Source organism: Mytilus edulis, chromosome 5, assembly GCF_963676685.1.
Source record: "Mytilus edulis chromosome 5, xbMytEdul2.2, whole genome shotgun sequence".
Classification (NCBI taxonomy): domain Eukaryota; kingdom Metazoa; phylum Mollusca; class Bivalvia; order Mytilida; family Mytilidae; genus Mytilus; species Mytilus edulis.
In genome coordinates, this window is record NC_092348.1 from 25,444,028 (window position 1) to 25,460,208 (window position 16,181).

At 32.7% G+C, this 16,181-nt stretch overlaps 3 protein-coding genes across 3 annotated transcripts; 2 read left to right on the top strand and 1 right to left on the bottom strand.

Annotated features, from left to right (window-relative positions):
- The first annotated feature begins 6,809 nt into the window (after positions 1 to 6,809).
- On the top strand, positions 6,810 to 7,208 carry LOC139525006 (uncharacterized). Its single transcript, XM_071320181.1, has one exon. The coding sequence runs from the start codon at positions 6,810 to 6,812 to the stop codon at positions 7,206 to 7,208; it is 399 nt and encodes a 132-aa protein (XP_071176282.1).
- Positions 7,209 to 7,799: 591 nt separating this feature from the next.
- On the top strand, positions 7,800 to 9,479 carry LOC139523268 (uncharacterized). Its single transcript, XM_071317128.1, has 4 exons — positions 7,800 to 7,857; positions 8,186 to 8,275; positions 8,511 to 8,658; positions 9,272 to 9,479. The coding sequence occupies exons 2-4, from the start codon at positions 8,206 to 8,208 to the stop codon at positions 9,477 to 9,479; spliced, it is 426 nt and encodes a 141-aa protein (XP_071173229.1). The 5' UTR covers positions 7,800 to 7,857; positions 8,186 to 8,205.
- Positions 9,480 to 9,551: 72 nt separating this feature from the next.
- On the bottom strand, positions 9,552 to 13,618 carry LOC139523267 (putative nuclease HARBI1). Its single transcript, XM_071317127.1, has 5 exons — positions 13,156 to 13,618; positions 12,675 to 12,935; positions 11,780 to 11,850; positions 11,258 to 11,470; positions 9,552 to 9,797 (listed from the first exon to the last, which is right to left on the bottom strand). The coding sequence occupies exons 1-5, from the start codon at positions 13,418 to 13,420 to the stop codon at positions 9,582 to 9,584; spliced, it is 1,026 nt and encodes a 341-aa protein (XP_071173228.1). The 5' UTR covers positions 13,421 to 13,618; the 3' UTR covers positions 9,552 to 9,581.
- Between the last annotated feature and the right edge of the window lie 2,563 nt (positions 13,619 to 16,181).

Here is a 16,181-nt window from a genome sequence, read left to right on the forward strand (position 1 = left end):
ACGGCAGATCCATTTTGTTACATCTCGTGATCAATTTTATTTTGCAATCGCCAATAGCAGTCAGCAGGGTTTAAGAACATCAGTTGTTCGACCTGTTAGTCAAATGCGTTTTGTTTAAATATACTTTTTCACTTTTTTGGTCTTTTGAAAAATGTTGTTTGTGCTGTATTTAGACCCTTCTACAACGAAATTTGTTTTACATGCACACGTATAAAAATTGCGGTTTTTATCCAACGCAATCATAGGTTTGAACGTAGTTTTCAATTTAGACTCGTTTATATACATATATATATATTTGTTCTCTAAGATCTTCAATATCATTCTTATTGAAGGTCAAATCATTCAAATTTCCCGGCGAATGCAAAGTGTTTAAACAACATAGACGAAATAGGAGATACATGTAACTCTGTCATTCAGAAACATCCCGATTTGCACGTTTATGACAAAGATAATTTCTCGTCGGTTGACGAGTACTGTCCCTGATTTGATCTGTTCAATCGATCAGATTTGATACAGATTTCAAGTCCAAAATCTTTATGAATATAGGACTCAATTGTTATCACTAGGCTGAATGTAGCGAACAATAACTAGTGAACAATAGCCAACGATCATGAAGGCAATATATATAAAAACGAAAGAAATCATCAAACAGACAACAACGGCTTTTAATGTTTCGGCCCTTGTTTAAGATTTTTCAACATATCTCCACTTGAAACCTTGCGCAAAAAATGCGCCTGTTTGTCCTGTACAAGACCTATATAGTCATTCTCCGTGACATCCCTCATTATTTTTCTCTAAAATCCATGAAAAAGGCAACCCCCTCCTACATTTTCCGTGTTTTTAAAATATTCTGGGCCCTAGTTGCAGATTTTTAAACATAGCGCAACTTGTAAACTTTCGCAAAAGATGCATCTGTTTCTCATCTACAAGACCTATATAGTCATACCCCGTGACAGCTTTCATTATATTTCCCTAGAAGCCATGGAAAAGGCCCCACCCCCTACATTTTTGGGCCCTAGTTTATTTTTGAACATAGCCCCATCGAAACCATGCACAAAAGATGCGCCTGTTTCTCCTCTACAATGTCAATATAGTCATACCCCGTGACACATCCTATTATCTTTCTCTAGAAGCCATGGAATAAGACTACGTCCCTACATTTTCCTTTTTTTCAAAAGATTTGTGAACAAAGTACCACTCCAAACCTTGTGCAAAAAATGCGCCTGTGTCTCCTGTATAAAACCTATATAGTCATACCCCGTGAGACCCCTCCTTATTGTTTTATAGAAGCCATGAAAATTCCAACCCTTTCTACATTTTCCATGTTTTTTCTTCAATTTTTGGGCCCTAGTTTTAGATTTTTTTACCATAGCGCCATTCGAAATCTTGGACAAAAGATGCGCATGTTTCTTCTCTACAAGACCTTTATAGTCATACCCCATGACACCCCTCATTATTTTTCTTTAGAAGCCATGGAATGAGACTAAGTCCCTACATTTTCTTTTTTTCAATTTTTCGGCCCTAGTTTAAAAGAGGGACGAATGATACCAAAGGGACAGTCAAACTCATAAATCTAAAACAAACTGACAACGCCATGGCTAAAAATGAAAAAGACAAACAGAAAAACAATAGTACACATGACACAACATAGAAAACTAAAGAATAAACAACACGAACCCCACCAAAAACTTGTGCACATAGCGCCACTCGAAACCTTGCGCAAAAGATGCGCCTGTTTCTCCGCTACAAGACCTATATATAGCCATACCCCATGACACCCTCATTTTTTTTCTAGAAGCCATGGAAAAGGCCAACCCCCTATTTATTTATGAAAATTTGTTTGTTAGTTCTATTAAACAATGACATCAGAGGTGCTATTTTTGGCAAGGAAGGACTACATTTACATACGTTCTAAATTGAAGTAGGAGCATTGGTGGTGTAACACCTAAAACTAATGCGTTGAAAGGTACATATTTACTCTGGAACTGAATATTAGCCTCAAAAGGGTGTGACTTGTTTTATTAATGAATGTGATCATTTCATGATAGAGTTGAAATTGCAATTTCTGGACGGAATGTCTGCTTTTTTAATATATTGTTTAACGGCCGTTGCTATCTTATTCCCTTTCTTGTTTAAAGATATATCGTCTTAAAACTGCCTGGTGTGTTTGTGTTGTTTTCATTATTATAAGCCGATGAATAAAAATCCTTAAAAAATCAAGGGTAAACGAATAAAACAAGTAGTGGCTAAAATGTCAGATTAATCATTTTTCTCATCAACCTCCCCCGCTGAAAATACTAAACAATCCATGTTTTTTAATAAAGGAATGTTCCTTTGTGTTCAAACCTGTCTTCCAACTAAGGAAAATTCTTATCCCAGGAATAGATTACCTTAGACGTATTTGGGATAACCTTTTTGGAATTTTGGGTCCTCAATGCTCTTCCACTTTGTACTTGTTTCGCTTTATAACTATTTTGATTTAAGCGTTACTGATGAGTCTTATGTACACGAAACGCGCGTCTGGCGTATTAAATTATAATTGTGGTACCTTTGATAACTTTTCCAGATATAAATATATCAAGAATGTATATAGTATACACACACCTTTAGGGACAGGGGTATCCCTCCTAAATGATACACAAATGTATATCAATTTTTTTCAAGTATCAATCCAAACGTTTGCTTGTTCCACACACATCCTCATTCGATCATTTACCAATCTGTGTTGCTAAACGTACAATGGCCAATACTAGAGGAGAGATCAAGAACGCTAGACTAACCCTCTTACAAAATTTCGAATGAGTAAGTTAAGATTGATGATGTGACAAACTTATACCACCAGTAAGATTATCAAGACATACCAACGTTCACTCATTCCGAATACCAATTTGCATTTACAGCACCAGGTCAGAGTACTTCTATCCACGAACAATAAGAGATTTGAACACCTTACCTGCTTGGGTGACCGCTGCAGAAGAATTGACTCGTTGTAGAGACTACTGCATGCACATGTCCCAAGTTTTTTTTTGCACCACTAGTATGTAGAAATGTTATGTACAATACTAACTTTCTGTTAAGATTATTTTGAACTTGTTTACTAGTCGCATGCAAGCGTACACCATATTATTGCTTAGGGGAATTTATTCCACGGCTTATAGTAGTGAAGAAATTTTGAGAGATGTGGTGTAGTGAATAGCTAGTGCATCGGACTACATGTACTAACACAAACACAAAGGGAGAAAATTTGAGGGACTTAGTGTTCGGCTCTCTCTTTGCATCACTTGCGAGTATGGTCTTGAGAAACGATGATACTAGTAGTCGTCGCAAGGTGACGATAAATGGCTGATCCGTGTAAAGAGAAAGCCATATATCTTGCACGTAAAAGACACTCTTGTAGATTTCGAAAAAGAGCAGGCTGATGCCGCTACAAGGCAGCACTCGCACCCACAAAGTGGAAAGGAATTAAAACATTAAGTTGCAATAACTTGTTTCCCAATCTACTTTAAATAAAGATGATTTACTAAAACTAGGAAATTTTCGGTTCCATATTTTTCAAAACATTGAAGTATCATCTGATCGATTGAGCGTAGGTATATATGAAATTAAAAACTTTTTTTAACAAAAGTTTAGTCTGCTAACCAAGTCCCAGTGCTTGAATTGGTAAGTGTTAAAATGTTTTTGGTTTAAAGCACCAATGAGGAGAGATGTTCATCTGGTGCAGTAAATTGGTAATGTTCCATGGGATGACCAGTACTACAACCATTTTCTCTGGAGTAAACAATCATCGCCGAAGGCTATGCTCAAGCTTTTGATTTGAATGATACATTCTTACAGCACACTTTGCTTTTATTTAAATATCTTATCGTATTTCTAATAAGATTACAAAGTCTCATGCAAAGTTGACATTTGGTTTCTAATCTTACACTCGTTTTTAATTACGATGTATGTAAACAATATAATGTGTTTCTCAAGTTTCTGATTTAGGTTATTCTATATAATATATGTGCGCAATGAAACTATGGGATAATATGAGAAGTTTTTGATTGATAAAAGGTAGAAAGTTAGTAAAGGCAAAATATAATACAAAATTAAAGAGCACTGAGAAATTCAAAAGGTTTCGTCAAGTGGAGCTATACTTGAATAGTAAAATCCTTCGTACTTGTTTTTAACAATTCTAAATTATAGTGGGATCAACCATTACTTTTGATTTTTTTAATCTTTATTTCCTTTATACCGACGAGTAACAATTCCATGTTTTATGTCAAATCAATTGTAAAATTTGACTCTAAGGTCCCTTATGGTATAATAGAATGTTGTCGTTGTACGTATTGAAGATATGTTCTTCTGGTGCAGTAAATGGGTATTGTTCAATAAGATGAGATATGAATGATAAATTCTGACAGCACACTATTTCATTTAAATATTTCTTTCTTCTAATAAGATGACAGTCTCATGCAAAGTTGACATTTGGTTTCTTATCTTTCACCCTTTTTATTTAGGATGTATGTAAACACTATAATTTGTGTCTCAAGTTTCTGATTTAGATAATTCTATAATTTATATGGGCGCAATGAAACTAAAGGAAACGAGTTAGCAAAGGCAAAATGTAATACGAAGTTAAAGTAGTTTTCAAAAGTACCAGGATTATAATTTAAGACGCTCATATCAAAAAGTAATAAAGCCAAACAAGTACAAAGTTGAAGAGCATTTAAAACACTGAGAACTTCAAAAAGTTTCGTCAAATGAAGCTTTTTTTTAATAGAAAATCCTCCATACGAGTTTACAACAATTCAAAATTATAGTGGGAACAACTATTACTTTTTTTAATCGTTATTTTCTTTATACTGAAGAGTTTAACAACTTGTTTCTGTCAAATGATTGAAATTGAATTATGTACTTGTTTCGCATTAGAAAAGAGATAAATGTATTGTATTTGAAGCTTTCGCAAATACCCGACAATTTAACATGTGATGTGACTTTAAGGTCCCTTTTAGTCATATATAATTGTATCGTTGTATATATTTATACATCCGTGGCTTTTAGTGCATTTTTAAGTTAAAACAAAATACATTATAATCAATGATGAATTAACATATAACAGCTTATCCTGAACAGTAAATTGACTTAATATAAAAGTCTTGTGGACATTTCATACTTTGTTTTAGATAACTTTTCGGTTTTTATTTGGTTATAATTAGCAGCAAAATTATTACAATTTTTTGTAATCTCTACACAAAGACAACTTACATACGTTATCATATACTATACAAAGACAGCAACTTTGCGCTGCAAAATTAAAAAGAAAACAACAATAAGAGGTCAATTTTTTTTTATTCTAAGGGTATTTTGATTACAACAGAAGGTGTTTTAAAGGCTATTGAAAATAAAATTATTATAATATTTAGAGACAACATATACAAAATAGAACAACGAGAATTGAATATAGCTCTATATAAAATCGAGTTATCGAATTTCAATATAATATAGTTTTGTTACTATCTAAGGGAAATAATGAGATTTGATATTAAGCGATATCCAAATCTCTTACGTTCAAAATTTTTATTATGGTGAATTAAAAATCCCGCGAATCGTTGATATAGTCTTTTGTATATACCAGTATGACGTCATATGTTCGGCTTCGATGTCAAACATCAGACATTTAAAAACGTGTTGTATGCTTTAGCTGAATGTAGTAAAATTCGACAAAATTAAGATTTTCATGTGAAAAGTGTGAGTGAGTTGTATCTATAGTATTGAAGAAATGATATATGTCCGTTTCCACGGACGAAATGTACGTTGTCTTAACCTTCGAAAAATATCAATGACCTAACGCATAACCAATGGAACTGTCGTAAAATCGTCTTATGATGCTAATACCAATCAAAGAAACGCATATTTTCATATCTCTTTTTTATCGCACTCCATGCAGTGTGGGACGAGAATTTTTTTTCCTTTTGGAGTTGATGAGATCTCCTCACTTTGTGTTTGTTACGTCGATTTATCTCTCTTTTAATAATCGATTTGTCTCTCTATTAATAATCGATTTGTCTCTCTTTCAATAATCAATTTGTTTCTCTTTTAATAATCAGTTTGTCTCTCTTTTCTTGTGTTTGATTGGGTTGTCCTTTCTTCTGCTGAGGTTGAACAAATGCTAGAAACATGATGATTGTACCAAAAAGAGAGTTCAGGGAGCTTTGTCAATTTTTGCCTTAAATGTTTAACCGCGTCATATTTTAGGAAGCCAAGACAAGTTTATTTCGGAAAGAAATTCCGTAAATGTTTCAAGAGAAATTATATATCTGACATATCTAATAAAAACGAGGGGTGCTAGGTAATCATGTGAAAGATTTACGCAGATGTCGATATCGACGATATCGGCAATGTTGACACGATATCGATGTTTTATTTAAACATACATGATGCACACAGACATACTCAGATGTCGATATCGTCGATATTGACAATGTCGACACGATATCCAATCGATATCGATTTTTGTTTAAGACATCCATTACAAACCCAGACATACCAGGGCCCAGTTGTTCAAAAGTGTCGTTAAGCTAACGACTAGTTAAGCTGACAACTCGTTAAATTTTAACATTGTTGTTAGTTAATTTCTGTGTTAAATTATGTTGTTCAAAAATATTTAACGACTGCGTTAACTAACAACTTGTTAAAAATTTAACAACTGATTAATTTAACATTTTCCCATAATTCCCCAAAATTCTTCCACTTCCTGTTTAACAATGGCTGAAGAACAAACCCCCAACAAGAAACTACCAAGAATTTGAGGAACTAACTTCACAAGTATGGAAGTTAATTTGATCAGTAGAAGAGTGGTGGAGGAGCTAGGCTTATTGAGAGGAAAGTTTAGCCCTGACATAACTGCAGATGCAAAGAACAAGATGTGGGCCAAAATAACAGACGAGGTGAATGCTCTGGGGGTTAGTTACAGGAAACTTTCAACTGTTAAAACCAAATTCAGGAATCTAACCAGAGATGCCAAGGAAAAGTTTACATACGAGAGAAAGGAGAGAAATAAAACAGGGGGAGGACCAGCACCCAAACCCATAAGTATGACTGAGGAAAACATTATCAATGCTATGAAAGATACATCCTCATTCAAGGGAATAGACGGTGGCATGGAGACCTCTGTAGATTGGTATTTGAGAAATAGTATTAAATATTACGTAATTTTCATTCCTTAGTTTTACCTAAATTTGTCTGTTTTATTGTTTTCTTTATTAAAGTTACAAAGAAAACCCTAAAACCAAAGCTGTCGTCTGCTCTGACAGAAGGATATCCCTTTTAAAGAAATTCCCTGCAGACGTCGCCAATGTTCTAAAAATAGATTCATGTGTTTTGCGATTACTTAGTATGACATTCATGTTACCTTTTATTTATATAATTCCTTTATGTGATATTGTTGAAAGAACCACCATCTACTAATCAAATTGTGTTTAAAGATGGATAAGATGGTATTTAAATGCCGAAGTTTGCTAGCCATTGCTTTATTATTGCGGTCAAATTTGCAATGCCCCTTATGTCAACATTTGCCACATTGAAAAAAAAAATAAAGAAAGATAAAATGTGGTAAAAATTCATACAAAATTAATTTACTTCCAGGTATAATAATTATAGAATTAATATTAATTTGTTAATACCATCTTCAAGGCACTTGCAATGATTAATTTTCCACGGATATTGTGTCATGTCTATATAGTCCTGTTCAAAATAGCATGCAGTATAAAAAACATAATTGAGTTATCTTTCTTTGTGCCTTATCATATTAAAAAAGTTATGATTTTTTTTCAGGGATTTCTCACCAAGACACCTGTAACAGCAGACACTCACAAGGTGTGTATATATAAATTACATAGTTTATACATATGACTATAAATTACTTCAGAAATTGTATTTCGTAGATATTAAGTAGATTTGGTCTGAATGCCTGGGATACCTTATTAGTATGCATGAAATTTCAAGTTTCTTCAAATTTAAGAAGTGCAATCAATTTGTAAACTGATTTAATATATGAAGCCTCGAAATAGTAACTTATAAACAGATCCATATGCATGGTTTTCATAATTGTACAGCAAACATGCCAAATTATGTCTGATCAGTTCATAATGAAGGTTTATAAAAAGCAAGGATTGTTTAGCAAGTCTTTTTACATTATTTGCAGACAGCATAACATCTGACCAAATGTTTACAGTTGAACCCATCTCACCAGTTCCAGCTCTGAATGCTTTTCCAACATGTCAGACTGTTGATGGTATTTATTACTTAGATAATTTCATTAATGGTTTAGTAATTTTCTTTATTTTGCCTTTTATATAAAGTTGCAATGATAAAGCATAAGTTTTGATAGAAATAAGTTGACAATAATATATTATGACGTTGCATGTGTAAAAAAATCTTAATAAAAAAAAGTCTTCTATTTTTTTTTATGTAACAGTATGTTTCAAGTTTAATCAAAATCTTTATGTAAAACAATTGTCAACTTGTAGATTTACCATCTTCTGTGGAGAGTATCTGGATAAGGAGACTGGAGCAGGTTCACCAGAGAAATGAGGAGTTAGCACTTTCTAGTGCTACTGTTCATGCCAGCCTACCTGCACAAAAACAGACTTGCACTCAGCAACCACCAAAACCCAGGTATTGTTTCATATGTTAAAATACAGCACTGTTTATGATGTATTTACATAGGTTGTTTAGTGAGTCTGATGAGAATAACTTTTTCCTACAGATTCCAAGTTTGTTTTAAGATAAATTATTTTGTAGGGAGTCAGTGAAGCATGACTGGATTGGGCACCCCTTATGTCAAACAGTTAGACCCCCTCCCCCCCATGAAGTTCTGTATCCCCCACTGAGTGACCATGATTAGAATGGAACAATAGAGTTCTTACAAACACATTTACCATTTTCAGATTTTGTTAGTCCCTGTCCCAATTAAGGAGACTGTAAAACAGTATATGACTTGGGTTGTTGTCTGTTTAATTTTGTTTTTAGCTTATGTGTCATTATTCATTTTTTTTTAATTGTTCCACATTTGTCTTGTCAAGTCAGTTATTTTATAAGAGCTAATCAGTATAGAGTTTTCTCATTGTTAAAGGTTGGGAATAGTGATATTATTATAATAAAATCCGTGTCATTTTGTCTCTTTGAATAATTGTATCATTGGCAATGATATAATATTAACAAATCTACTAAATATTGAGTTAGATTTTAAAATAAAAATACCAAATAGCAAAATTTCTATATATTTCAGTGAAAGTATGCAGAAGAAGAAAACAAAGAGGACTGTAGATGATGTGTATGAGCTGCAGTGTCTTGTTTTAGAAAGTGACCTGAAAAGAAATGAACTGCAGATGGAACTTTTCCAAAGACAAATGCAATTTTACAACATGATGATCCAGAAGAAAACTATTGATAGTGAAAACATGATTTTAGATGCTCTGCTTAATACAGAAGCTTAGTCAAAATTAATTTTTATTTATTTATTTGTCTGTGTTGATGATTCTTGTTCTCTTATTCCATTGTTATTGATAAAAAAAAGTATTAAAAGATGTTGTCATGATTTATTTCTGATTTTCAATGATTAAAAATGTTATGGAAATATGATCTCTAACAGCTCTTCCATCTTGATGATCATTGAAATGTTCCCCAAGATCACCATCATTGCCTACAGTTACTCCATCATCTTCAATGTCTGGTTCATTCAACAAAACGCATATATTGTGGAGTATAGCACAAGCAATTATTATTTTGCATGCCTTGCCCGGTTTCATTCTTATCTGAAATAAAAAAAAATCATAACTTAATTTGTTACACTTAATAATTGTCTTCTTATCAGCATTTCTCTTAAGTAGTATTTTATAGTATTTCAAATGTTGGCATTGCATGTGTGTATGTATATACAATGTATAAAAATAGAAAGCTGTGAGATCACTTGTATGAGTGCCAATGAGACCATTTTCTGTTGTTAAAGTAATAAAATATAAAAGTTTACAGTATGCTATTCAACATTGGAGCCTATAGTAAGCTATAAATAATACTACATAAAATGTCTCTATAGTGGTTTACCATACATCACATTTTGTTAAGCATTTCGAAAGATGTTTTACTTATATATTAATTGATTAAAATTTATGTTGTCCAAGTATTATACATCAATTGCTGGATTATTTAGTTTTCCAATTGTATACTTAGACAATATACGTATAGTGTCTTGAAATATGAAATTTATTTGTATGAGGCTTAGAAACGGGAAAATGCGAGGTTCTACCGAGCATTTTCCTGTTTCGTGCCGAATACAAATAAATTTCATATTTCAAGACACTATACGTATATTGTTTTTTTACTGAAATCGATAAAAAAAAATAAAAAAATAATAAAAATATGAAACAAATATTATTAAAAAAAGTGTTTGGAATTTCCCCCTTGGGGTACCATTTTGGGGTATTTCCCTATGAGCGTAGTCTAGGTGGTAAGTATTGACAATTTAAGGAATTAGAAAGGGAAAATGAATTTAATTAATAACATTTGATAAACATGGTATATAAATTACCAATTTGAAGACATAACAGGTTTAAATTCATAATGACGATTGTTACTACACGTTGTCATGGTTGTGACGTGACGTTGTAAGTAGGCGGGGCTTATAGGTGAGTTGAGGTCATTGACGTATAAAGCTAACGTTTATACGTATAGCTTTATCTGTAGAGTAAAATAGCTGATTGCAGTATAATAAATACATATTTTCCCCTTTTATCAAATTTCCATTTGAGATATATATGGAACCTTGTGGTACAATTTCAGAGAGAACCATACAATAATAAACAAGCAATTGTCTGGAAAACTAGAAAAATACTTGTTTCAGCCTCTATTTGGCCCCTAAGTCATAAACAGTATGGACCAAAACACCCCAAAACAAACCCTATGTACATTTCTTTTGGGGTATTAAACTTTTTGGTAAAACATATGAATGCAAATATAAAAAAGAAGATATGGTATAATTGCTAATGAGACAACTATCCACAAGACACCAATAGACACAGAAATTAACAACTATAGTTCACAGTATGGCTTTCAACAATGAGCAGATTAGTCACATTATAAAAAAAAAATAGTTTGTTTCTACTGAATACACCAACATTAATTCCCAAATATATCCCATTAGCGTCGCCCCTGAAAAGATTTTTTTTTATCACTGATCATTATATAAAAAGTTATTCGTTATTCTATTATACTTTACCTCTGAGTGTAATATATGGAACCGTCTCTTCAGCCTCCCAAATGTTCTCTCTATCACACTTCTGGTTGAACAGTGGCATTTGTTGTACTTTTTTTGATGATCTTGTACAGGATTCAGATATGGGGTCATCAGAAATGGTCGACATGGATAACCACTATCCCCAAGCAATACACCATTTGCCCATCCACCATTTTCTTCTATGTAGGTACACACCTATAAATAAAGGTTTATATTTCTTTTTACAACAAATATTTTGTTAAATCTACCATTTATATAATTAAATTGATATATTCAGCTTTAAAGAGGAGTCCCACTAGAAAACCTAAAATCATATTGAGCAGGACTATTTTTTCAATATTCCTTTTTCAGTTTTTATACATCAATATTTTTAAACATAGCCACCCCTTAAAAGTAATTGATTGCTTCTTTATATAGATATAGAATTATTGATTTGAGTGCTTGAAAGAGAATATGACTAATAAAAGATGACAAACATCATGAACATTGTAATAAAATACATACCTGTGAAGTCCTGAATATGTGGGAATCATGACTGCTACCTGGCCAGTTTGCATTTATGTTTGTGAATTTACCTGCAAAATGTAAAAGATTATATATAATCTTTAGGGAAAAAATGTTTTGATAGCATAAACAGATTAATTGCACAATATTAATGCATAAATAAGCTAGGCCATTAGGTTTCTAGTTTCTAATAGTTTTACCTTGTCATTGTTATTTTCTGTGTCCGTTGGTCTATTTTGGAGAAATGTCTCATTAGCAATCTTACCACATCTTCTTTTTTATATGTATAGACTTACCACTTTTGACTCAACTATATTGTTTCAAACTAGGAACCATGATATCAAATTAAAAGTTGTAATGCATGTTGCATAATGCATAAATGTGCTGACCCAGTTATCAGAGCAACATCAAATTATAAATTGTACAAAAGCTAGGATACTCTAGGCTTTTGGGTTGAAAGGGGGAAATTTAAGAAATATATCAGAAACAGCAGTGGTGGATACAGGATAGGGAAACCTCCCTTTTTAAGATTATCAGTGTATTTGAATGGGGACATATGGTTGGAGCTCCCCTTCAGGCTTTATCTTATGTTGGGAACCCCCTTTTTGGAAATGGCTAGACCCTGAACAGAATCTTTTTCTCATGAAAGAAAACTAATATCTTCTTTTAATATTTGACTTACCAATATTTTAAGTTATCTTTAGTAGGTAAACCATATAAAACCCTAATCATGTCTTAGATGATCCTAGATGAACTGAGTGAAAGTGAAAGTGAAAGTGAAAGTAAAATGTTCTTTTCTGAGAAACAGACTATAGGGGTCCCAGTCACACTGAAAAGTTGATACCAGATTTTTATTTACGAAGGTCAATGTCATATTAGATGAGAAATGTTTTACCTTTGGCATCACAAACAGCCTGCACATTTACAGAGTGTACCCCTTTCCTATTAACAAATGATGCTTCATCTTCTGATGGAGCCTGGATACGGACGTGTGTCCCATCTATTGCCCCTAGCACATTCGGGAAACCACTTAGACGGTAAAAGTCTCCTCTTGTTTCGTCCACATTCCTTGGCCACTTGATGAATTGATCCCGTTTGTTACAAAGTGATGTCAACACATCAGACACAATACGCGAGACAGTTCCCTTGTGCAAACCTGTAAACAGACCAAAAGCATACAATTTAAGAGATCGTTTAAGAACAAAAAATAAAATGTGTATTTACCGGCGTTTGTTTACATATTATTCGAAAATTAACAAATTGAAATTATCATTCAAACATCAGTCAAAGATCATTATAGCAATTGATTAACACAATTTTACTAATGTTTACTTAATTTTAAATCATATATGATAAATATATAAATGAAATCTTACCTATTGTGTCTCCAACTACTTGCAAACAACTGCCTGTAGCTAGAAATCTCAGGGTCACCATGACCATCTGTGGTACAGTGAGAGCATGGTTTCTCTTTGTTTTTCTTGTAATATCATCACTGACTAGATTAGAAATGAAATTAATTCCCTCTCTACCAAATCGATACCGTTCTCGTAACTCCTCATTTGACAAATTCAAAGAAAGGTCATCTTTTAGGCGAAAATGCCTTTCTTTTCTGTGAGGTACTTGTCTAAAGGCGGCCATATTTAACAATAACTTAAATATTTAATCGACCTCCCAGAAGTTGTTAAAGTTAACGACTCGTTATCATTATTTTTGTCGTTAAATTTTTTGAACAACAGTTAACAAATTTGTTAAATTTAACGACACTCTAACGACACTTTAACGACTGCGTTAGCTTAACGACACTTTTGAACAACTGGGCCCAGAGGTCGATATGTCAGAGGCAAGATAACAGTATTTTTTTATAAACACTAACATGTCGGATGTTACAAAGGAAATTGCGATGGAGTTTACAGAAAACTTATTTTTTTGGGGTAATTAAAATTGAGGAGTATAGGGACGCTACGGAGAATGAGAAAAATATGTGGCGCCCTTCAAAGAAACAGAAAACAGTTATAAATTGATAGTTTTAAGAGGGGAAAAGATCTAATAACAAACACTATCATTTGTGTATTGATTTTGAACTTTTATTTTAATCACTATATGTTCACTGTATATGAATACTAGACACGAAACAAAACTTGATTTGATGAGTTAGTCATTTTTTATTGCATGATCGTATATATATGTCGTATTGTTACACAGCAGACCCACTTGTGAGGGAAAACTGGGGATTGGGGATGGACCGGGGCGGGGGGGGGGGGGTTCGGCGCCTGCAAACATACATTTCCCCCTCCCGCATTATGTATGTGCCTATACCAAAAAAGGAGCCTTTAATTTAGGAATATAGGTTTGTTTATTTTTATGTTTTCAACATAAATTAGGCAGTTTGTTTTCACGTTCGAATTGTTTTACATTTGTAATTTCTGGGCTTTAATAGTTTTGATGTACTATGCGTTATGAGTTTTGGTCAGTATTAAAGGCCGTACGATGACCTATACTTGTTAACTTCTATGTCATTTAATCTCAGGTAGAGAGTTGTAAACATAATAATTAATAACTGAAAGCAATGAATATACTGAAACATGTAAAAAGGTAAACTGGTAAAACATATGTTAATTTTTTAGCTGAAGATTTGTTCACGTGGAGATTGAATGTATAAGGACATTTTGGCCTAAATGTCAATTGTATCTTTATAAGTATACTGTTAATTTTCGTCTTCAAATTTTGAAGCGGAATTGTGTATTACCTTTAAACAATTGCTATCACATTAAATGAGCGCTAGATGTTATATCTTTTAAGTTTGATAGACAGATTAAATTTGAGGTGGTAAAAGTTTTGTCTTTAACGGACTATAAGTAAGCGAGCTAACAACAACTGTAAAACTATATATAAATGTATTCATTGACTAGACGCTTGCAAAAGATAAATACAAATGAAACAAATTAAGAAATAGGAATCACGTTTTGATAAACAAAAAGAACCGAAACTTTGAAGGCATTTTCTAATGCTGATTTTGCGAAATGAACTAGGAAAAATCATATGAACAAAGCGAAACAAAAATTCAGATTTTGAATCAATATTGTTGAAACTGACACTTATTTGAAATGAATACAAAGTAAGGTAAAAACACATTACAAAGAAACACTAAAATGTCGATATCGACTGCAGTTTCAGATGAGTTTAAGTTGAATACAACGTAAATTTTATACAAAGTAAGAAATGAATGCAACGCATTACAAGTGAATTTCAAATGTTAATATCGAATCATCGACAACATAATCAAAGGAATAATTCAACACTTGTTTGAAAAGTATTCAAAGTACAGAATTAATGCTTCACATGACTAAAGAAAATCTAAATGTTTTGATTGTTATTGTCTTTCTTGTGTATACGTGTCTCTGTATATCCTGTTAGTAGTATAAGCTAGAGACATCATATGAAACTTTGGGATCTGCTACATTTACTGGGAATATAAGATTATGTCTGACAACCGTTTAATATATTGCTTTGCTGTTGACTATAGATGTTGTTTTTTTCAAATGTACAACAGTATTTCCAACCCATAAAATATTACTGGAAAGACAAAAGTTTGTAGGAGGTTTATGACAGTTAAAGAATCCTTTCCACTTTCTACGTGCAATCATGTATACATTCGCACTGACTTCCATCACACGTTATGTGTGGCAAGACTAATGTCTTGTAAATCAAGTTATTCTCTTATTTAATTAGTGTTATATTATCTGTATTAGATATATACTGACACTTTGAAATAAGATGTGCCATACCGTGTTGCATGGCTGTATATGTTGTAGGCATTCCAACTTGATGTTAAGTCTGGCGTATACAATCTTAATCCCGGTATCTATGATGAGGTGACGAGTGTGATACGAACCCACTGAGCATATTTACCTGACGATATCAGGATATTGGTATTTAGTCAAATCTTAACCGGAATTTGTGACACAATAAGTATTCTAAAATTTATAAAACGTAAACAACATGTCGAAATATTTAGGCTTGAAATAAATATATTTTTGGATAAGTTAATGCAAGCACACGAGGTGTATAGTGTCTTATACGATTACAGGTTTGTAATGTTTAACAACCATATTATATCAGTGTGTAAACACGTTAATTATGAGCTTTGAAAGTCAAGTACTTCGAGCATTTTTATGAGTAAGTGTTAAAAAATTTCAAACAAATATTCTTTACTGTGGTTAGCATTCATTAGTCGTCAGTATCTATAGATTAACAACTTGTGGTTATATTGATAATTTAGAATCTTCCTTGAAGGTGGCGCACAAATTCACAGCTAAATAATTCGATTGATGTGTCATTTGTATACAAGAGTTATATTCCTTTGAACTATGAGCCTATGTTTAATTTCATAAAGTCAATA